Here is a 24,552-nt window from a genome sequence, read left to right on the forward strand (position 1 = left end):
TTTCATCATTCCCTGGAGTGGGAGTGGTGAAAAGAACAATGCAAGGGAGTGGTGAAAAAAACAACACATTTGACATTCTTCATCACTAACCAATCTCACCACAGGATGTGTGTATCAGATTTTGGTAAAGATCATGGTTATATACAAATATTACTTTATAATTTATATGTGGACATAACATGCAGGGCTCAGAAAATCCCAAGAGCTCAAATACCCACAGGCCTACCTATTGGCAGAGAACACTCTCCACGGGCATTCAAATCCTCCAGAATAATAGTCATCAGTGGGACCAGTTTCTGCTTGCTGTCATCATTGGAGATGAAACCACTTTCAAGCTAGAAAAAGAAAACTGATATGTATCATGCAGTTTCATCTTGCCCAAAACACCTGACAAAATCCATTTTTAAAAAATGACAACGGGGATGAGACTCCCACCCCTCCGCCCACGCCCCACATTTTACACTTGATGCTTCACTGATGGCATTGAGATTTTCACTGCATGAGTTTGGGTTGGGGCTTCAATCACAGCGCCTTCTGGCTTAAAAGACCATGCACAACCGGTGTGCCATTTGTTTCCAGACATTTGTAAGTACTTTGACATGTACTCACAATTTACTGTACAGCTTTATCTGTCCTCATAATGTCCTTGGTAAAATTGATGCAGGAGAGCTGCACTTGGAAACTTCAGACCTTCATTAAAGTGCTCAAAACTTAGGTGACAAAACAACACTAGTAATAGCAAAAAGTTGTTAAGGTGACTTTAGACAGCATAGCATGCCAGTTCCAATCATAGTTGTTGTAAATATCTTATGCACATGAAGTCTTCCAGATGCAACCAGGTTGGCTTCCTTAATCAGACATCTACGGGAAAGTGTGAGGCAGAATTAAATAAAAAGATTTTTTAAAGGGTGAATGTTTTTGTTTTGCCCTGTTCTTACCTCCAGTGTAGTGAGATAACCTGCCAGCTTTTTAACAATTGGCTCCAAGGAGCAGGTCTTGGCTTTTGCATCACAAACAAAGCCCAAGTTGAAGAGCAGTGCATTCCTCACATATTTCTTATGTTCTATGCATACAGGACAGCCAATCAGCTTCTTGTCCATAGCAGTACTTCTCAGCATAAAAACAAATCAACAAAAAAATATAGCATTAAGGTAGTGTTCACAAATGTTCTTTCAATTATCATATGTCTAATTGCCTGAGAACCGTACACACCTGGGGATTATGGTGAGGGGTTTGCAGAACAATCACTCGTAAGCAACATAATCTTCAACTTCCCTGTGGGGTTCTGACAAAATATATCAGTTGACTTACTCTTATACATCATTCTGCATAACTGGCTGCTAAGTTTTTTATATTGCATCAATGACTGCACTTCAAAAACCATGGTCTAAGCTTTACTCAAAAGCCATATTATTGAGTGACAGACCAGGCATTAGGGACTGTTGTGCCTATTCCTGTTTCTATTTCTTATGCTCTTACATAGTTTGTTGAACAAAGTGCTTTGGAACATCCTAAGGTTACGACAGGCACCAAATAAATTCAAGTCTTACCTTTATCTCTAACAACTGCCTCTAGTTCAGTGCTAATGTCTTAAATGTGCATCTCTTAAATTCTAAGTACCATCACAGGCACATCTAGCTAGCAGTGTTGGAGAGGACTGCAAATACAAATTTTCTACTTCTGTGCTCTTGAAGATGAGTAGAGGTTTTGTTTCATGCAATGAATTGTCATGATGTGGACTATTCTGCTTTAAAGGATGATGGGATTAAAATCAAAAATAGATGTCAATATAGAAAGAGATAGGCAATTGAAAAGGAACAGCTTACAAAATAATGGAGAACACAAAGCGGTTCCAAAATCATACTGCACTTTGCACAATCACAAGTTCCAGCTCATAATACAACTCGTACTATGTAAAAGCACAGTGATATAAAAATATGTATGAATATACAAGGATTATATCACTTACACAGTAATGAGTTTGTTCTGTAACTCTGGCTTTGTTATGATGTATACTTGGACAGTATCAAACAATTCCCTTGAGATATACTCTTCAGGCACCTGCAACAGATACTAACATGTGATTCAAAGAAAGACTGAACAGCTGAGTGTTGCAAGATTTTGCTGATCCATTAAGTCTTAAAAGTTACCAAGTAACAGGTTACCTAATAAATAAGCTGCAGTGAATGAGCTGCCATTCTTTATGCTGAAATAAACATCTTAAATAGAACAGAAATCCTGTGCAAAGGCTGTCAGTATAAATTAACTACAGCTAGTACTCACACTGATATATTGGTACTGCTATTATAGTAAGGACGATAAAACCTTTAATACAGCATGGTTGAATTCCAGTCTGACGCTCTTAATTCAGCAGCTTGTTGTTTTACTAAACCACAACTACCAAACTGTAAATAAGTTAAATCTTTAACAGTTTCAAACAATATTGCACAGGAATATTATCAAGAAAATTTGACATTGAACTATTTGGGATATTAGGGCAGATGACTGAAGGCTCAGACATAACACAAGTTTTAAGGAGTGTATTAAAAGGAAGAAATAGAGGTTGAAAATGTGAGGGAGATCCAGAGTTGAGGGCCATACAGCTGAATGCATGGGTTCCAATGGTAGGGTAATAGCACACGAGAGCCCAAAGCCCTGTGTAAATGGCAGAAGAAACACACCACCTCACAAACTACCAACCATCTGCTCACATACAGTGGCATGCAAAAGTTTGGGCACCTCTGGTCAAAATTTCTGTTACTGTGAATAGCTAAGCAAGTAAAAGATGACCTGATTTCCAAAAGGCATAAAGTTAAAGATGACACATTTCTTTAATATTTTAAGCAAGATTACTTTTTTATTTCCACCTTTTACAGTTTCAAAATAAAAAAGGAAAAGGGCCCGAAGCAAAAGTTTGGGCATCCTGCATGGTTAGTACTTAGTAACACCCCCTTTGGCAAGTATCACAGCTTGTAAACACTTTCTGTTCCTGTTCAATTCTTGTTTGGGGGATTTTCGCCCATTCTTCCTTGCAAAAGGCTTCTAGTTCTGAGAGATTCTTGGGCCACCTTGCATGCACTGCTCTTTTGAGGTCTATCCACAGATTTTCGATGATGTTTAGGTTGGGGGACTGTGATAGCCATGGCAAAACCTTCAGCTTGTGCCTCCTGAGGTAGTCCATCGTGGATTTTGACGTGTGTTTAGGATCGTTATCTTGTTGTAGAAGCCATCATCTTTACATCTTCAGCTTTTTTTTTTACAGACGGTGTGATGTTTGCTTCCAGAATTTGCTGGTATTTAATTGAATTCATTCTTCCCTCTACCAGTGAAGTGTTCCCCGTGCCACTGGTTGCAACACAAGCCCAAAGCATGATCGATCCACCCCCGTGCTTAACAGTTGAAGAGGTGTTCTTTTCATGAAATTCTGCACCCTTTTTTCTTCAAACATACCTTTGCTCATTGCAGCCAAAAAGTTCTATTTTAACTTCATCAGTCCACAGGACTTGTTTCCAAAATGCATTAGGCTTGTTTAGATGTTCCTTTGCAAACTTCTGATGCTGAATTTTGTGGTGAGGACACAGGAAAGGTTTTCTTCTGATGACTCTTCCATGAAGGTCATATTTGTGCAGGTGTTGCTGCACAGTAGAACAGTGCACCACTACTCCAGAGTCTGCTAAATCTTCCTGAAGGTCTTTTGCAGTCAAACAGGGGTTTTGATTTGTCTTTCTAGCAATCCTACGAGCAGTTCTCTCGGAAAGTTTCCTTGTTCTTCCAGACCTCAACTTGACCTCCACTGTTCCTGTTAACTGCCATTTCTTAACTACATTATGAACTTAGGAAACGGCTACCTGAAAACGCTTTGCTATCTTCTTATAGCCTTCTCCTGCTTTGTAGGCATCATTTATTTTAATTTTCAGTGTGCTAAGCAGCTGCCTAGAGGAGCCCATGGCTGCTGATTGTTGGGGCAAGGTTAGTGGAGTCAGGGTATTTATAAAGCTTTGAAATTTGCATCACCTGGCCTTTTCTAACGATGACTGTGAACAAGCCATAGCCATAACAAGCTACTGAAGGTCTGAGACCTTGGTAAAAGTTATCTGAGAGCTCAAATCTCTTGGGGTGCCCAAACCTTTGCATGGTGCTCCTTTCCTTTTTTCCCCACTCTAAAATTGTACAAAACAAAAATAATACACTAATCTTGCTTAAAATGTTGAAAAGAATATTTCATCTTTAACTTTATGATTTTTGGAGATCAGTTCATCTTCTATTCACTTAACTATTCACAGTAACAAAAATTTGGACCAGAGGTGCCCAAACTTTTGCATGCTACTGTATTCCTCATCAGCCACTTCAGAACCCACAAAACCTTAGTGGAAGCAAGTGAGGGAGTTCCAAAAATTAAATCTCAGGATGCCCAAGAGGCTGGAATTGAAGTGTTGGGCTGAAGGTTACAGAGGTAAGGAACCATAAAGAAATCTGAAAACCAGGAAAAGAATATTAAAATCTATGGCTTTGATTGACCAGGAGTTACTGTGGGTCAGTGAGCACAGGGATAATGGGCAGGGGTCAGTATGAGTTAGAACATGGATAGCAGAGTTATTGATGGCAAATTTACAGAGGGTAGAGTGAAGGAATGTAGATATAATTATCTCCAGAAGCAACTCTGAAGAGGGTTTAGTAGTACATGAGCTGAGGCAGCAGCAGTCAATGATATTGCGAAGGTAGAAAAAGATGGTTATTGTTGCCGCACTGATGCACGGAAGGAAGGCTCAGAGACTTTTTGTTTTGAGTATAGCAAATTTGAAAGAATTTAGTACCCAAGATGAGAACACCATTGAGTATCAGTTAATACCGGAGCCAGGAAGAGAACTTCAAGTCATTTAAAGTGGTCAGTAGTTCATGAGGAACAGGGCCAAGGAAGCAGGAGGTCGATCTCAAGAAAAAGGTGAGCTTAGAGAAGGCAAGAGAAGATGTTGGAGAGAAACTAAACAAAGAGGTAAGCTCTAAGGTAGGAGAGGATTGGACACTTGCAGGATTTTAGATTCAGTGGTCTAAGGGAAGGCAGTGGATCAGCAAAGGCAGCTAATTAGATGTTCTTAATCACAGCAACAAGCATCTCTCCTTGATCCTCATGCATGTTGATGGAAGCAGGTGTAAAGGAGAGAGATAAATGTTTTAAAAAGATGATTCACAGTAGAGAAAAGCTGGCAGTTACCTTTATATTGCAGGGTGATGCTGGAAACATAAGCAGTTTGAGTAGACAAGAACAGTGCATTTTATGGTCCAGACCTATCTGGTGGCTAAATCAATTGTCAACCATAACTTTTAAGACTACATTGCTTAGACAAGGGAGTGAAGATGAAAGCTGCAGCTGGGATATGGCCAATTTGAGAGTAATAATGTTAATGGTAACTAGGTGATTAAAGTAGAAGCCAACAATATAATTAATCAGATTAGTAACTGCAAAAAAGTGAATAGACAGCTGAAGTCTTGTGATTTTGAAAGTCTAGGTAACAGCAAATTTCTGAACCCACGTGCCTGTGATGCTGCCACAAGCAAGTTTTTCATTGTACCTGTACCTCACTGTACCTGTGCACATGACAATAAGCTCAACTTGACTTGATTGGGAGAAAATTTGTTTTCCAGAAGCAGATAAAGATTTAAGTGGGGGAAGGGGCTATTGATGGAGAACAGTAGTAGGAAGTGATCAGAGATGGCCTTACCAGTAATAGGATAAGTTAAGCTACTTGCATTAGCAAAGTCTCAGAGATAGTTGGTCCAGTAATTAGCATGGTTGGAAAGATTATGGAAAATGAAAAGGGAATGATGAATGAGCATGATGAATTAAAATGTCAGTTAAAATCACCAAGAATGAAGTCACTCCATGTGGAGGGAAGAAAGCAATGAAGATATATCAAAAATTTTTTATGATACTTAATTGGCAGGCAGAGAATGAGAACTTTTAATGACTGGCATTGGGTTGAAGAGCTGAAAATGAAAAGGAAGTGCCAGGACACTAGACGGACAATCAGGTGCAATTTGGTGATAAGAGCCACTATGGTGAATGGAAGGTATAAACAGGCAGTAATGTTGTCTGGAGGAGAATGTCATCATACCTCAGCAGGTGCCTGTCAAGGCCACAGTATTATCATCCACAATATGAATAGCAAGGACCTCCCTCAGAGAGATATTCAAGAGGGAGATGAAATTGGTAGCAGCTCATTCATCAAAAGGTTACAGAATCAGCACAATGAACAGCAAGTTAGTGAGCAAGTAGACTTCCAAAATTACTCCCTAGTGAGGCTGCCTGGTTAGGAAGATCTGCTAGAGAATGGGGTGGGGCATCTGGGCTATTTTAGGTCACAAGACAGTTCCCCTTTAGGTCCTTCAAGGGATACCAAATTGTAAAGATAGTGGGGGCATGGGGATCAGTAAGAAGATCTCTGTGCACTGAACAATTGGTGTGTGTATTTTGGAAGGCAGAACAAGTGATAATGAAAAGACAGGCCTTATTCACTCCAATGTTAAACTGTCCCAATCTTGGATTGCTGTGATCTCACACAGTGGATGGCAAAGGAAATCTCCCACATATGCATAGGTCAGACTGTGGGATCACCAAACCCAAACACTGCTACCACTAACGAGAGACCCACTAAACAATCACTAGGACTTGCTTAAAAGAATCAACCTCAAACACCCAATGACTTGCTCTACCGTTGTGATTCTTGACTCATGCCTCTAAATCAATGGTTACCAGCCCTCCATACATGTAATCATAAGCACAAATACAGCTTCACACATGGGAGAGATAAACTGTTGACTGGATCTATTAAAAAAGGCCCCATCTGGTGACAATCAATAGCACGATTTCCAAGTACAGCAGATAGCTCTCTCTGGTGCCCTGACCAACAATCTTCTCAATTTACATAACTTGAACAGATTATATAGACTTTTATGACATTGCTATGGTGCCTATATTTCTTGCACAGGAATAATTACAGGTTATTTTGTTGTAAAGGCACATCATTGTGAAAGGTGCTTTTCTTCTGTCTGAATGGGTTTGAAAGAACAGAATTCAACTAAATATGACTATTGCAAAGTTGAAAAGCAGTCAGGAAAACAGATTGTTTTCACAGTTTTAATTATAAAATTTATTGTAAAAATTAATAAATCTCTTCTACATTGAGATACAGAAAACAAAATTTAAAAAAATAATCCCTGACTGTTGTTGCCATTCTGCTTTTCATTTTTGAAATTTTAGGTTACAAAAATTTCAGCACAAATGTATTTGCATAATCTAAGCAGCAAGAGAAATACCTTCAATGGCAGAGCAGACTTTCTGCAGTCCAAAAGCAAAATAATGTAGCTGCTGGAAATCTAAATTAAAAATAGGAAATGCTGGAAATACTCAGTTGGTCAGGCAGTATCAGTAGAGATAGAAATAGAATTAGCATTTCAGGTTGATGGCCTTAAGAAATATGGGTGCCACATCAAAGGCCTCATTCTTAAATGTTAACTCTGTACCTCTCTCTACAGATAGTGCCTAACACCTGTTAAATTCATGGACAAGTATCCAGGGGGCTGGACAAGCTTCAAGAGCTTGAACAACACAACCACAGCTAGGATATTTAACTTCAAATAAATGAATGCAGAATAAAAAAGTAAATGTGACCATGAAGCAACCAGGCTAGTGATTAAAAAAAAATGTTCACCAACATCCTTCAGAGAAGGTAATCTGCAGCGCCTTTAAAGATGCTATATTTAAATGTACATGGCATCAACAGCAAGGTGGATGAGTTAACAGCATCAATAGTCAAATGGCAATTAGATCATTCGCATCAAAGAAATTTAGCTGCAGGGTGACCAAAACTGGGAACTAAATATTCCAAGTTTACTTAACACTTAAAAAGGACAGACAATGAAGTTACAGAGGTGGGGCAGGACTGTTAATATGGGATGATATCAGTACAGTAGTTAGGTGTTATCCTTATTAAAAGGAACTTCATTGTTTCATGGCTACCTTTATTTTTATTTATTCTGCTTTTGTTTAATACCTCAGCAGATGGTATAGAATTAGAACCAGTGTGGGTGGGGCAGAGCAAGACCAGAGGGCAGAAAACACTGGTGGGATTGTTTACTGGCCTCCAAATAGTAGTTGCAATGTACGACAAGGTGCAAATTAGGAAACAGGGGGTGTATGTAACAGTTATAATATTGTATTATGGGGGACAGTACATGTGCACTAGGCAAATCAAATTAGTACAAACAACAGAGGATGAATTCCTGGCATGTATACAAGATGGTTTTCCATATATATTGAGGAACCAATAAGGTAACAGATTTTAGGTATACTGTGCAATGAGAAAGGGTTAATTAATAATCTTGTTGTAGAGGGACTCCCAGAACAGAATGGCAATAATGTTAGAATTTTATATTAAGAGTTTTTATACCAGGGTTTTTAATATAAAGATAGGAAGCTATGAAAGTGTGAGGGCAGGTTTGCTTTGGTAGGTTGGGAAACTAGATTAAAGGATATTACAGTGGACAGGTAATGGCTGGCATTTAAAGAATATACTGTATGACTTGCAAGAAATTTGCATTTTTAATAAACAAAAACACAACAGGAAAAGTGGTCCAACCATGGACTACAGAGAAAAGAGGGTACTAAGTCTAAGAAAAAGTTTTAAAAAGTTGCCAGAAAAAGTAGCAAGCCTGAGGACTGAGAGTTTACCATTCAGTGAAGTATAACCAAGAAACTGACAAAAAAGGAAAATGGAATGGGAGTAAATAGTGAGAAACATGGAAAACTTGTACATGTAAAAAGAGAAGAAAAATCTAGCAACAGAAAGTATGGGCCCTTTACAGACAGAAACAGAAGAATTTATAATGGGGAAAACAGAAATACAGAGGAATTAAGCAAATACTTCACCTCACATACATAATGAAGAACCAAGGATCCAGCAGAAATGAGGAAACAAAATATTCATAAAGAAATAGCACTATGGAAGTTAATAAGCCTAAAAGTGATAAATACCAAGGCAATCATCTTCCAAAATTCTATAAATTCTTAGAGACTAGAGTGTAGCAAATGTGACCCCCACTATTTATGAAAGGAGGAAAAGAAAACACACTATTTAGCTTGACATTAGTAGAGAAAGTGCTGGAATCTTATAATAATGGATTTAATGTCACTTAGAAAATAATGATATGATTGAGTAGAGCCAAGACAGATTTTTGAAAGGGAAATCATGTTTGACTAACCTATTGGGAGTATTTCAGAAGGATTTCAAGAGTCCCACATAGTAGTCTGCTAAACAGAGCATGTAAAATTTGGTGTAATATTCCACCTGGACTGAAAGGCAATTAACACATAGAAAACAAAGAGTAGGAATAAACAAGTCCTTCCCAAGTTAGCAGGCTATGACTAGTGTTGTACTACAGAGATTGATGTGTGGGCACAAGTATTCACAATCCAAGTGGACAATTTGACTGAAGGTACCAAATGTCTTGCTTCCAAATGTGCTGTCTTGAAACTAAGTGGGACTGAGGTAGTAAAGATGCAAGGAGACATTAAGCTATGAGTGGTAAACACAACTGATAGAGTATAACGTAGAAAATGGTAAGGATATCCACTTCAGTAGAAAAAAAAGTAATTTTTAAATGAAAATAAATTGGGAAATGATGTTAGAGGTCCGTTAGTCCTTGTGCATACATTGCTGAAAGCTAGCATGTGGGTACAGAAAACAAATGGTTATGTTGCCATTGATTGCTAGAAAATGTGAGTACAAAAATGTCTTACTATAGTTATAGAGCCTTTGTGAGAGCGCAGCTGGAATAACAGTAATTTTGGTATTCTTACTGAAAAATGCATGTACTTGCTATAGAGAACATTAAAGAATACACAATTTTGACAGAGTATGATGCTTCCCTTGCCTAAGGTAAACCAAGATAAGAGCAGGCTACTGAGGAGAAATGTCCTCACTCGGATTGGTGAATCTTCAGAAATTCCCTACCCCAGTGAGCTACAGAAGTTCAGTTGCTGATTCCTTTCAATACAGAAATTGATAGGTTTCTGTATGTAATAATCAACGGATAAGGAGATCGAACGGAAAATGATTTCTGAAGTACAACTGCCATGAACTTGTTGAGGGGAAGAGTTAGAGACGAACGACCCACCCCTGCTCTTAAGCTATTCTCCTAACCACAACAGCCTCTTCTGACTCCAAAACCGACCCTAAGCTGCCCTCATCTTTGCACAAGAGTAGGGGTAGACAATAAAGCTGGTTTTAAAACTATCTGAAGCATCCCCACTGCTCACAAGCGAGTAGAGATATTAAACTTGTCGCAGCAGCCTCACTCCAGGCCTCTGCCCGGCCATGGCAATGCAGCTGCTGCTCACCCCGCTCTGGGAAGGCGGCATAACTAATAACACGAGGGCGGCTCGACTGGCTGCCTCGGTCTGTGTTTTGATGCACGTCCCACCGCGGCCCATGAACCCAGGGGTTGTGCCGGGCTCAGGCAGCCGCAGGTGTCTCGCTGCTTGGGACGGGGCCTGGCACTTGCTATCCATACTCCCCGGTACCTGGAAGGTGATTTTCGGACCGAGAGTCGGGTGAAACTCGCTGAAAAACACACACTCTATCCTGCTGCCCATGGCCCCGCATGGCCGGGCTCCTCCTCCATCCGAGCCCGAGGCCTGCCCGCGTCACCAGCCGCAGCGCCTTCCAGACGTGGTGACATAATGACGCAGGAAAGCCCGCGCTAACGGCGGGCAACAATGGCGGAGCCGAGCACCGAGTTCTGGCTTTACCGCATCCTGCGGAAAGCCGCCGGGACGGCCGCGCACCTTCTGTGTCTGGGATTCACTATTGGGATCGGGGTGGTCAGTAGGCCGGGGACGAGTGAGTATCTGACAGTTGGGTCCGAGCCGAGGAAGCGGGCGGTCGGTACGCCACGTTACTGAGGGCCCGTAACTAGGGGCAGGAATTCTGGGCGATGAGTCGTCATGGGGGCGAGGCTCTCGCCCGTGTCATCGGAGGGGCGGGGCTCCAGCTGTGCATGTGATGGGGTGCGGGGCTCCAGCTGGGCGTTTGTGTGTGATGGAGCCCACAGGTTTGGGGACCATAGGAGACAGGGTTCCAGCTGTGCGTTATGCCAGGGGCGAAGCTCCAGATATGGTCTGAATCCCAAGTGGCTACAGAAAGAGTGGAAGCCTTAGTGATGATCTTACAAAATGTCTGATTCTGGAATAGTCGTAACGTATTGTAAAGTAGAAATAGGGGGAAAAAAAGATAAACTAGTTAGCTTGACATCCACTGAAAGCACAACGCTGAATCATTAAGGATGTAGTAACGGTACTTTCAAAATCATAAAACAATTCTGGGAGTCAGCATCTTTATGAAGGGAAATTCACTCATGACAAATATATTAAGTTTATGAAAATGTAGCTAGCCAGAATGTAAGACTTAACTTTCAGATGTAATATATATGGATTTTCAAAAGGCTTTTGACAAAAAAGCTGCCTAAAATAAGCAAACAGGGACAACAGTCAATTAGGTAAACATGCTATGTTGTCTATTATTACAAAGGGAATGGAGTACAAGAGTATGTTCTCATGTATATTATTATCATGAGGCTGAGTGTCATCTGTCTTTTGCCATCACGGGGGTGGGGTGTTAGCTTTTATTTTGTCAACAATGGGATATTGTGTCAACACAAGGGCAGAGTGCCAGGAGCTCATAATCATGTCTTCATAGAGTTGGGACTAAAGATGCATGGCTTCACGTAGATGGTGCTTCAAGAGTATTGTGTCACATAAGAATAGGTGTCATTTTAGGGTCTACTAGGTGTTTATGTCATCATAGGGCTTCAAGTGTATGCTAGTGTGGGGTCAGGCCATATGTGCATACCTTTACAGGGTAAGGGACTTGGGTGTGTTGAGGATTGGGCACAACAGGTGTTTTGACCTCACTGGGGTAAAGCTCCAGGCCATTCTTAATGGAAATGTTGTTAAATGGTCCAAAGCCCATGTATATTTGGCTCCACAGGGTTCGGCATCAAGGTATTCTGTAGCATCATGGTTGAGAAGCTCCGTAAGTACCCTGGCTCCGTGGTATAGGAAACTTTATCCCCCATTTGAGCACCATTGCTTCTTTTTCTCCCCCACTGGGTTGCTTCATTTTATACCATAGAGGCAAAGCCACGTAATTCATGTTCCAGTTTGATATTTGTCCATCAGTGAGGGAAAGGCACCTGACAAGCTTAAGAGTTAGGAGCAGAAGTCGGCCATCAAGCCAACTCTGTCATTCAATAAGATATGTTTATAACCTCAACTCTGCATTCCCGCTTGCCCACAATAACCTCACAATCTTATCAAGATACTTTCCATCTCTGGCTTAAAAATAAGTGAAGACTCTGCTTCCACCACCCTTTGAAGAAGAGAGTTTCAAAGACTCACAACTGTCTGACAGAAAAAAAAAATCCTCATCTCTGTCTTACGGATGGTCTCATTTTTAAACAGTGCTCCCCAATTGTAGAATTCCCATAAGTGAAAGTATTCCCTCAAGATCAACCCTGTCAAGACTACACAGGGACCTATGTATTTCAATCAAGTCCTCTATAAACACCAGCAGATGCAAACCTGACCTATCCAGTATTTCCTCATGGCAACCCTTCCATTCCAGATATGTCCATTAAACATTCTCTGAAATATATTAACATGTTTCCTTAAATAACAAGACCATTACTGAATACAGTACTTCACATGTGGTCTCACCAGTGCCCTATATTTCTGAAGTATAACTCCTACTTTTGTGGTCAATTTCTCCAGCAGTAAACAATAACATTCTGTTAGCTTTCCTGATTAGTTGCTGAACCTGCATACTAGCCTTTTGCAAATAATGCATTTGGACTTCCAGATCCCTCTGCAATTCAGAGTTGTGCAGTCTATTACCATTTAGCTAATATTCTTTTTTTATTTTTCTGCCAAAATGGACAACTTCACATTTTCCCACAATATATTTCCATTTATCAAATTTTGGCCATTCACTTAACCTATCTATGTCCCTTTATAGCCTCCTTATGTTCTCTTCACAACTCACTCTCCCACCTGTTTGTATGTCATCTTCAGATTTGGCAACCATATTTTCAGTACTTCATCCAAGTCATTTATATGTGGCGCAATACTAGTTGCATCTTGGTGACTAGAAAAAAAAATTGTGCCTACTCTCTGATTCCTTTAGCCAGCCAATTTTCTATCCACATCAATATGCTCCCTCTGACATCTTGAGCTGTTACTTTCTATAAAAAATTATATGTACAAGTACACGTATGCACAGGTGCAATGGAAAACTTACTTGCAGCAGCATCACAGGCACATGGCATCAGATAAGCACCATTCACAAGAAAAACATAAACATAAATTGTACACAATTTTTACAAGAACACAATTAGAACAAAAACAACAAAGTCCATTTTACTACAAAGTGATCAAAGTGGTTATAGTCTTGCTATACTGTAGTGATTAGGGTTGTGCTGGTTGGTTCAAGAATTGAATGGTTGAAGGGAAGTAGCTGTTCTTGAACCTGATGACGTGGGACTTCAGGCTTCTGTACCTCCTGCCCGATGGTAGCTGTGAGAAGATGGCATGGCCTGGATGGTGGGGATCTTTGACAGATGTTGCCTTCTTGAGGCAGCGCCTCCTGCAGATACTATTGATGGTGGGGATGGATGTGCCCAGGATGCATTGAGCTGAGTCCACTACTCTCTGCAGCTTCTAACGTTCTTGCACATAAACTTAAACACTGCATTTTAAAAAATCAAGACATGCATAGAAAGTGAATTATTTGTTTGGGGAATTCTAAAACTTTGGTCACCAGTTTTCTAAATCCTGAAAATCTGCTGTTGGCTGGACAGATTTATGGACTTGGATGTTTGGGAAAGGTGTTTTCAGTGCTTCTGTTTCATTGTTGGATATCAGGTTTAATCTTTATATGTGATCCTGATACAGCATAATGGACATCCCTGTGTAGTAATGAAGACTAATGCTCAGACATGTCCAGCCTATGCTGTGTAAGATGGATTACTACGATTTATGGGCTGAACTGCATGCATTCCATAGTCTCTAATTTAAATACCGGTTCAGAGATTTTGTCTTATTGCTTGACATATTGATCTAACAGCATGAAGAAATTTGCATCTAGCATCTGTTTTTTTTTCCAGGACAGAATCTCTCCATATATTGTGGGGCATTGACTCATTATGTGGAGATTTGTTCTCAATTACTCTTAGCTCATTATGAATGAGTTTGCGGTTAACTTGCTCTCAGATTTATTTGGGAAAATTGAAATATCACTTGTCCCATTTCCACTGAATCCTCACCCTTTCCATGATTCATCTCTCCTCTTGTTGAACCATTCTCCTTTGGCAGCCAGTGGCTTCATGAGTGGGAGAAGAGGAGATGACATTAAATATATAGTCCACCTGGGAGGAGCCAGCACAGCTGTAATGTGGCTTGTGGTCTATGAATTGCTGGTGGCCCAGAGTGATGATGAAGGTTTCATTGTAGTGTATCTGATACAACAGCTGATTTTCTTATTTTTTGTTCTAGGTCTATTTTCTTGGCATCCATTCCTGATGGCTCTCGCTGTAAGTAAGCTATTGTTGTATATTGTCCTTAGAAATTTTCATTAGAGAGCTGCCCTTTGGATCATTTATTTTTCCTATACAAGATATGCCACTGTTCTTCCCTCAATACAATCTTTCCACCTTCCCAAATTTCCTGAACCCAGGAATGATTCCCCATCCAGAGCAGGTAGCAGCTCAGATGGAGGTGGCTGTTCTTCTAGGCACTTCTCGCTGACCAGCTGAGGCAGGAACTCGCTAGGGAAGAGTACTGATGATGTATTTTACCTCCATGTGAAAGGTACTATGTTACCTGTGTTTCTTTCTTAGTGCTGCACTCCTGCCATTCGGCAATCACTCCAATCTGACTCCCTGGAGTACAGGATGGAAAGGGCTGGATGTGACACCATGATTTCAGTTTTGTTGAAGAAGGATATTACTACCTCAGAATTTACATCCCACCCAGCATTCTTTGTTAAGCAAATACAGGTGTGAACTAAATTGCTGTCTGCTTTGGATATTGTTGAGCCAACACAGCTTTTTCCCAAAGCTGTATCATAGTGGGGGTATCCTGATGTGTGTCCCACAGAGAGTGCGCATTTGAATATATCTGCCAGGAAGAGTCAGTTCAATCTCCTGGTCAGTGTGTTGTGACTTTGCTCAGGATGAATTGGAGATTATGCTGATTTATGAAAGCAGGAACATAAAACTTGGCAATTACTAGTGAAAACAGATCAAGGCTAAACTAGTTTCCCTTCTACCATCATACAAAACAGTGATAACCCAATTGTTGACTGATCATGATATTCAGTTTCCATTAGGTCTAGTTGCTGTGAAATAAAGTTTGATTTCAGAAAAGTTGCTTAGATTGTCAGCTGAACTTAAATCTTGGGCAAGAGCCTTGTTATTGAGGTCATAAAAAGTAAGCATGAAATGACTTGTTCTTTAAGACAATTGGAAGTGAGTACAGTAACTTTAGAAATAGAGCAAGTCACCTGGGCTCACTCCAACCCCTCTCTCTGTGGCTCTGTAAATGCTTTTCTTGAAAGTATTTACCCAGCTCCTTTTTGAAGGCTGCAATTGAACCTGCCTCCACTACCACCTCAAGCAGCACATTCCAATCCCTAACCACTTGTTCCACATCAATAAAAACAATCTTCACATCATTTTTAGTCCTCTTGATAAACAGTTTTATTCCATGTCACCCGGTTCTTGACCCTTCTACTTACCCTAGTTAAATCCTTTACCTCGTCTATTCCAAGGAGAGCAAATCTCAGCTCCTCCAGTCCATCCATGTAGCTAAAGTCCCTCATTCCTGGAATCATTCTAGTATATCTCTTCTGTACCTTTTCTGAGGCCTTTGTATCTTTCCTAAAGTCTGGCACCCAGAACTGGACACAGTGTTTAAGAAAAAAGTCATCATGACTTCCTTGCTTTTGTACCCTATGAAGACCAGGATCCCATATGCTTTTTAAACCACTGTCTCAATTTCCCCAGCCACTTTCAATGATTTATATAAATAAACCCCCAGATCTCCCTGTTCCAGTACCCCTTTTAGAACTGTGCCTTCTAGTTATGTTACATCTCCTACCCAAATGCAATAATTCGCATTTTTCTATGTTAAATTTCACTTGCCATGTGTCCACTCATTCTATCAGCCTGGCTTTATTCTTTTGAAGTCTATTATTCTCACAGTTCACTATGGCTCCAGGTTTTGTGTCAACTATGTATTTGAGAATTGTGCACTGTACACCCAAGTCCAAGTCATTAATTAAGAAAACCAGTGGCCCTTGTACTGACTTCTGGAGAACTCTACTGTACACTTCCTTCAATCTGAGAAACAGCCTTGCACTACCACTTTGGTTCATGTTACTTCATTTTATCTATCCTGACACAGCTCCTTTTATGAATTTTGATTTATAAAATTCATAAAATGTGGCACCTCCTCACACTTCTTTTCCATCCATATATGCCGCTGCCTTTCCTTCATCAACTGTCTCATTACCTCATCAAAAGACCATCAAGATACTTAAACGCAATTTTTTTTTAAACAAATCCTGACCTTGTCCAAGTGACTTCTAATTCAGTCTCTGATTATCATTTCTAGAAGTTTCCCTACCACTGAGGTTAAACTGACTGACCTATAGTTACTGGGTTTAGCCTTATAGTCTTTTTTTATACAAGGGTGTAACAGTTGCAGTTTTTCAGGCACCACGTGAATCTGTAGATGTTTGGAAGATATGGCCAAGGCGTCTACAATATCCCTCCTTTATTTCCCTCGGCAACCTAGAGTGTATCTAATCTGGATCAGATGGTTTATCTGCTTTGATTGCAGCTTTTTTAGTACCTCCTAATTATCAATTTCTAGCCCATCTTAACCACATCTTCCTTTGTTGAGATTCCAGCAGCATTTTCTACCTTGGTAAGAGAAGCATTGTGAGGGAAACAAAAGTTGCATGTACTGAGAACATTCTTTAGAAGGAAGTTGAAATGTAGAGCAGATTCATCTGCAGAGGAGTGTAGAATTGGAAGATGTGATAAGATTGTAATGTAGAGAAGAAATAGAAGAAGAGCAAGAGGAAAATAGAGTCTGGGGTTCCTCTGAGTTGGTGGGAAAAGAAGATCAGAAAGATATCCACCACAGCACAGACAGAACTATTTGCTGGATAGCCATGGGGAAAATCATGTAATGGCATCTTGTTTAGGAATGTGCAGTTCCAGGGCCTGTCAAGAGGTATTGGAGGTGTTTAAGAGCATGACAAGTGCACTCATAAACTAAAGTTATAAAGTTAGGTAACCAAAGCAACAAGATCACCAGATCATGCTGTAACCTCTATTTGTGATTGTGAATGCGACCAGGTAATCTTGGAGTAAACAACAACTTTAATATCTTTAAAAAGGACAGTGGCTACAAAAGTAAGGATATTAAATTTCTTAGGATAGGAAAAGCATAAAAAAAAGGAAATGTTTATGAGGGTGAAGAGATGGATAGGCCATGGTCATGATGGAAACACATGTCTTAAAGATGAACAGCAGGTGGAACAGGAGCTGTGTTAGAGTCCTAAAATAGAGCATCAGACAGATGTGGAGATAAGAGAGGCCTCTGAGCAGAACAAGTCAGAAAGGAAAGGTGATCCAAATTGTTCAGCTTTCTACTTCAGAATGTCACCCAGAATTTTGGCACGGCAGAGAGAGAAAAGGAAGGTGAAATTTTGTGAAATGCAGAAATATAACCATGCTTCTTTTTTCCCCCCTAGTTTTCCTTCATTATGACTCAAGCCATTCTGCTATTTTCTCCAGAGAGTTCCCTTATTTTGTCCTACTCAAGGAAAATCAAAGTCCGATCCCACTGGGTGTTGCAGGGGCTGGCCACTGTGTGTGCCATCCTTGGCTTGGCCGTTATCAGCTATAACAAATATCTGAATGACAAACCACATTTTACCAGCTGGCATGGTCTGATCGGGCTAGCAACTGTCCTGTACACTTGCCTGCAGTCTGCTGGTGGGGTGACACTGCTGTATCCCAAACTAATGAGGAAATGGTCTCTGGCCAAACTGAAGTTGTATCACGCCACCTCTGGACTGGTTGGCTACCTGCTGGGCTGCACCAGTCTGCTGTTGGGCATGTGTTCAGAATGGTTCACAGGGACAGTGGCTGGTGTTAGCTGGTATCTGGCCATTTGCTGCCCAGTTCTGTTGGCATTGGTCCTCATGAACCAAATTACTAATGCATACCTGAGGAAAAAGAGGATACAGCCTTAAATATACTTCCACGCTGGCAGCGGCTGCACATCAGCTACTCGGACTCTTTCTAATCCATAATTCCACCACAGGAGAAGTCTTAAAACCAACGAGTCAGTATGCAAAGAATCTTCTCAATGCTGGTGATTAATGATGATGTGGAAACTACTGTCAGATCAGTCCTAATCCTGGATTCTGCTGGAAAATAAAAAATTGGACCTGACCAATGACTGGATTGCTTCCCAGCTCGACTGATTTTACTTGGCACCTGGTGATGTATTTTAGAGTGTTAGAGTATCTTCAAGTGCCCTCCTTTGTGTTCCTCCTTGGCTGATCAGCACGGCAATGAATAGTGCTGGGTTCCTTTAGTTCATCCTCACTGGTTGAAGTCCAAGAGAATATTTTACAAAGTGGAAACCAATGTACATGTGAGACAAGATGTTGCATGAAGTGGAGTTCAGTGTTAAAGCCAAAATCTCCATTATTGTTGTACAGTATTTAAACTAAAACATGTTTTGACCTCACGTTGGGAGAGATCTATTCTAATAACCTGAAATAATTTAAAATATGTGATTTATATCTCTGGTTATTCATAAGTCTTCATTTCACATAGTATTAGGATCCCTTCCACCCATCTGAGTTCAGAGTTCCCGCACTGTAGTAATTTACCACTCAGAAAATTGATAACCTCAGTCTTGATTGAGATGAGCTTTTTTTTATTTATTAACGTAGATACAATGTTAATTGTGCTATTTAATTTTCTACCTTCACATTCCAAACTCATTGTCCTGCAAGTATTTAATCCTGTTTGCCTTCTGTGTGTTTTTCTGTAAATGTTGCTTGTGATGTATTGTGTGAACGCTTTGCTCCAGTTGGCATGTATCGAAGTTATATTTTATTGCTGATTGATCTTTTGAGTTGAGAGGAACAGCCTTTATAGCAGTAGTATGTTCTATCTAAATGTATTTACAGACTGCTACACAACATATTTGATATTCAGTTCTGTCAAAGTCAATAGACAAAATACGGGCTGAAGTCGTTAATGGACCATCAAAATGATACCATCTGCATTATGTCCAAACCACTGGTTTCACCACATAGTCTGTCCTGGCTGTTCTTTGGCTCCAGTGAATCACTTTCAGATTAACAAACAAATTAAAAGATTAAGTTATGGTGAGACCATGTCTGATCCTGTGTGTGTACAACTGTGTCCCTATAATTCTGTCTTCAAAAGAATCATATCATTCACAGTGGGAAGGATCTTCTTGCTTGAATCTTCTTGATAGTGTTGTTACCAGCCCCTCGTGATATATTTTGTTTGAATTGCAACAGCTGAGGCTGGACTGTATTCAGAAAGTAATGAACCAGAATGGTTGAGATGTGCTGTCACCCTAATTAAGGGATGATCTGAAAAGAATTGTAACTCAAAGCAGAAACTCTTATTACCTAGAAAATTCCTGAAAAAAATCAGACTATCCTTTTGATGATGTATGATGCTCTAATTTTCATATTTGATGTGCAGGCCTATCTTGACTGACTTGAATCCCCCAAATCCTTGGATTGCTAAGGAGAGTTCTGCAGTGAAATGGATCATAGTGGCCAAGTAAATTCTAGGAGCACCCAAGCATCATATGCATAGTATAGGCTAACCTGGTAGACAGTGGTTCTCTGTTTGATTGGGTCTCAGCTTCCAACAGAGTTGATATCAAAGCATCCTATCATCAAAGGAGGTTCAATACAGAGTTATCAGGGATATATTCCTATTGATAATGATGTGCTTAATAATGATTCAAAAAGATTCAATTATTTCTGCTCAACTTGAATTTTATTACTAATCTCTGGATGAATTTCTTTGATTTACTGAAGCCATTTGTACTGAGCCTTGTAGTCAGTGTGCACCCAATAAATACCTATCTCTCGTATGTCTAAATGCTTTATCATGTGTTTACTCAGGCCCTGTATAGGACATGCTTACCCCAAAAAGACACTGCACAGGGATATTGCCTAATTTTTATGAACAAAGAAAGAAAACTTTCAGATTCTCCCTTTCCTCTGACCAAAATTCTTTTGTTTATATATGCATCGTGACCATAGTATGACATTTTCCTTCATTTTGGTGTCTATCCCTTTAAATTAATTCACCAGACCTGAGTGCATTGATATGGTGTAGTTGCATAAATAGAAAATAACAAGATGGTTCCTTATACCTAATTTTATTTGTGTTTGCTTAAGTAAAAGGGGGAGAAATGCAAAACTAGCTCTTGATTCTTTATTTCCGTTCTGCGTGATCACAACAAGCAAAATTAGGAAGAATATAAGGAACAGAAATTTGCTCTACTGTTCAGTGGACCATGGCTGATTTTTTACATTGTTCCCTTTCCTGCCCGGTCTTCATAACCTTTGTGTGAAGATTTGTCAGCAGCAGTTAACAAAAAAATCCCAGTTGAATTCAATGCAAATATTGCAGCCAGACTTCAAAAATGTTTTCGAGTTATAGGCTTGAGTGGGAAGAAGCACATACTCTAGTTAAATGTATGGCAGTTAATTATTTTTGTGTCCAAGTGTCACTTATGAAAATTGACAAGCCATGGAGACTAATGAAGGGGTACAAACAAGGCTGCATCTGCTCATTAAACTGAAGTAAAAGGTGAAAGAGGATCTGCTAAAGCAGTGAGAGGTAAGGCACATGTTAATTTCTGTCATCTGTAAAGATAAGTGGCCACAATTTTTTTTACATAGAGCAACATTTTTTTGCACTGTATGGATGAATTTAAAGATTTATGTGCATAAATTGCACAAATGTGGTAAAAGAGCACAATTTATGCATCCTGCAAATTTGTACCCGGCACTTCTGTGCATATTAAAAGTAGCACAAGCAGGACACTTAGCCCATTGAGCTTGCATGGATGATGATATAAGTACATCAGGAACTACACTCCCATGTACAGCAATCCAAGGAGCAACTGTATCAAGAGGCAGTGGTGACCAAGATGCGCAAAGAGAGCACTAGCCAAGCATGAAGTATACACACCTGGGCTCGGCTGCTTGTAGAAGTAAAGATCACTATCACCTGGAACTTCATAGCCTCTTGATCATAAAGATGGGGGTGGTGGATCTGATAAAGATGGACCTTCCCCTTGAGTGAGGATCATTTGCAGATCAGGGACATGGATTTGCTAGGATTGCGAGTCTCCCATAGGAATGGACAGTGATGGACTGCACTATGAAGTGCTTTAGGCACTTAATATGAACTCAGCTCTGTACGAATCACAGGAGCATCATTGCCTGAACATCTAAAAGGTCTGTGATCATAAGTTGACATCTTTTATGGTCAAAATTTCTCATAGTTAATGCTACTTTTCTGGGGAGCATCATAATTCAGCCTCCATGCTGCACAAACTCTTGGGTGATGAGAGGTATTTCCTCCTTTCTTAGCCCTCTCTGGGCTGCTACTGCTGCAGCTGAGCATTGGTTCAATCAGAACCAAGGGACAACTAACAACCATTCAAGTTCTCGAGGTGACATTCTGGTGCCTGCACCAATTTGTTGGCACGCTGCAACCAACTCTGGAAAAGTTAAGTACATTATATCTTCTGTTGCATGCTGCACAGTTTGAGCACAATGAAGGCTCTGCCCCCCTGCCCCCCATCCCTGAAGATTTGTATCAATGAATAGATAAGCAGACAAAGGAGGAGCATATCAGCAGTGAACAACAAAAAGTGGTCTTCTTTGGACAATGCTAGCATGTGCTTCACAGCCCAGTCATTTATTCTGAGGAGGCCCTTCCATAGTCTGTAAACCCAGAAAATATGAGGGTAAGCCAGTAGTAATTTACCATAGCTTTGGGATTGGTGAGGCAATGCACCATTAGCAGCACCCAGTCTTTGGCAAGGAATAATTCTATGTGCTGTAAATATTACCTATGATGGCTTAGCACGCTCCATGGCACAAGCATTTTGAAGGAACAAGACCATGAGCGCACAACATCAGCAAGTTAAGCACCTAGCCTTCTGAACTTCCTTTCAACACCTAGAAGATTCATAAAGTAGAAACACTGGGCTCATTCAGTCTTCTTTTGGATTCAAGGATAATAATGCGGGAATTCCTGGCAAAAGGATACCATATAGATGTGATGTCTCAAAGTTACTGTCAGTAGGAAGACTGGAAGTGACACTTTCAGGTTTGTAACACCAGACTCAACAGTTACAATGCCAGAATCTGACATTTCCTTCTGGGTGACAAGTGAAGAGTACAGTTTTTTCTTGGATTGAGCAGCAGAATATGACACTATTATTTTTCTCAATTGTTAACCAATTACCAGTTCCTACTACTCACCAAGCCACTCATTCAGTTAACTAGGCCAATTTCTGGAGCTCTAGGAGACGTCAAACCCATGGAGTTTTCCAGGGTTCCGTGCTGTATGTAAGAGGAGATCCCCGAGGACATGGTTGCAGCTGCATGAACAAACAGTGGAAAGACTGATATCTTGACTTTTCAAGACCTCAGAACATGACCATCCGAATGTGGAGTTCACATTTGATGGAGACCCATTACTGATGCCAAAATCATTACTGGAAGCATCATGAAACCATGAACTGGAAAGACTGTATCAAGGCAATGCATTCTTCATAAAGTGATGATGCATCATTTTGTCTCTGCTACTCTAAACGGTCAGTCCCTCCAGGTCAAATAATTGGCCTCGGACTTACGCTAACAACTCACATTATCTGCAAACTGGCTTGATAAATCAAGCATGGAATTACTCCCTTATACAAGGTTGCTGCTCTGGTTGGGGTTCCATGGATCCACACTGCGTCCATCTATCTTTGCACTTGTTACTCACTTGCAGAAATCCATGCCTGTTAATGGCAGTCAAAACTAGTGGACATCAGCTGCATGTTACAATGTAATTTGTTACAGTCACATATTGCAACAATTCACATACTTGAGGTAATGCATTATGGGAGAAATAATAAGGCTGGCAATGAATAATAGGTCTCTAGGAAGTGCTGAGAAGCAGAGGGACCTTAATGTACAATTCCAAGGATCCCTGAAGGCAGCACAGGTAGATACACTGATTAAGCACACGGGATATTTGCTTTCATTAGCCAAGGCATAGAATATAAGAGTAGGATTGTTATGGTACAACTATATAAAACAGTAATTAGGCCACAGCTGGACTACTAAGTGCAGTTCAGGTTGCCACACGATAAGAAGGATGTGATCGCACTGGCAAGGGTACAGAGTAAATATCAGGAAAAAAACCAAGAAGGGTAGTGGGTGGAGCCAAGCAGCATTAGGGTGATAACATTTCTGGAGAGTAGTTCCAAAGCATATTCCAGGATATCCTTTGTACTTGGGATGGTGCCAGTTTGAGCTTATTATTTTTAATCACATTTAAGAAATATACATTAGCCAAAAATGCTAGAGAGGCTTTGTTAAAAAAATATTGGATAATCATATTCCTTTTTTGCTCTTCTGTAACATGTCATGGGATGTAAATAAATCTGTCCTTTTTTCATTCCATTTATGCACTGTTATCCGATTAGAGATTATTTTTGAATTACTAAGCAGACGGTGCTTACAATATCATTAGTCTGTATGACTGTTGAGTGAATGTACTGTATCTTCTCCCATAGTGAGTTGCTCTGGAAAATCCAGTCAATGTACTTTAGTCTTAGCTTGGTCTGCCCCCTTTAATTCACTCCCACAGTCCTTCCTCTTTATTTTTGTTGTTTCCTAAGGTGCACTGTCATTCTTGCTATTTACCAAGGTCCTAGATGCTCCCTAGCTCCCATTGCCAGCTCGCGCTTCCAGCAACTTTGTGGCTAAAAGGTTTTAAAAATACAAGATGCCCATTCCACCTTGTGGACAACTGTCTTCAGGAGATCAAGGGGGGAGTTTCCAACTAAAATGCCTATATGGACCATATTTAATTTGTTAGATTTTGATGTTGCAAGACCAAGACTCTCTTTCTGAGAACAGGGTGTGATAAGATAAGGACAATGTTCTTCCCATGAAGGCAGTATGTGAGGGCAGATTTACCCCTATGTGAAGCCGCTTTGCTTTTTTCTTGCAGTCTGACAAGGGGGAAGATGAAGGTAAAAAAACTGTGGCTATGAAGCTTGAAAAATTAAGATATTGCCATTGGCTTTACACTTTTTTGCGATACTGATCTCAGGGAAATTAGTTT

General features: G+C 40.2%; 2 protein-coding genes across 4 annotated transcripts in view; one reads left to right on the forward strand and one right to left on the reverse strand.

The window, feature by feature from the left end:
* Nucleotides 1-10,723, reverse strand: part of nprl2 (NPR2 like, GATOR1 complex subunit) — a 38,790-nt gene extending 28,067 nt beyond the window's left edge. The window contains exons 1-4 of one of the 2 annotated variants that reach the window (XM_052017746.1): nt 10,580-10,723; nt 1,970-2,061; nt 939-1,107; nt 227-335 (exon numbers count right to left, since the gene is read on the reverse strand). In XM_052017746.1, coding sequence (XP_051873706.1) covers nt 227-335; nt 939-1,107; nt 1,970-2,061; nt 10,580-10,651 — 442 coding nt within the window. In that variant the 5' untranslated portion in view covers nt 10,652-10,723. The remainder of the gene's footprint in view (nt 1-226; nt 336-938; nt 1,108-1,969; nt 2,062-10,579) is intronic. The other variant, XM_052017747.1, reaches the window with a different exon arrangement.
* On the forward strand, nt 10,652-20,419 carry LOC127571417 (transmembrane reductase CYB561D2). 2 transcript variants are annotated; one of them, XM_052017748.1, is made up of 3 exons: nt 10,652-10,898; nt 14,606-14,643; nt 17,877-20,419. In XM_052017748.1, the coding sequence occupies exons 1-3, from the start codon at nt 10,775-10,777 to the stop codon at nt 18,378-18,380; spliced, it is 666 nt and encodes a 221-aa protein (XP_051873708.1). In that variant the 5' UTR covers nt 10,652-10,774; the 3' UTR covers nt 18,381-20,419. The 2 variants fall into 2 exon arrangements, with proteins under 2 accessions (XP_051873708.1, XP_051873709.1); XM_052017749.1 differs by lacking the exon at nt 10,652-10,898 and adding an exon at nt 11,819-12,089.
* The last annotated feature ends 4,133 nt before the right edge of the window (nt 20,420-24,552 follow it).

This window comes from Pristis pectinata, chromosome 6 (genome assembly GCF_009764475.1).
Source record: "Pristis pectinata isolate sPriPec2 chromosome 6, sPriPec2.1.pri, whole genome shotgun sequence".
Taxonomy (NCBI): Eukaryota; Metazoa; Chordata; class Chondrichthyes; order Rhinopristiformes; family Pristidae; genus Pristis; species Pristis pectinata.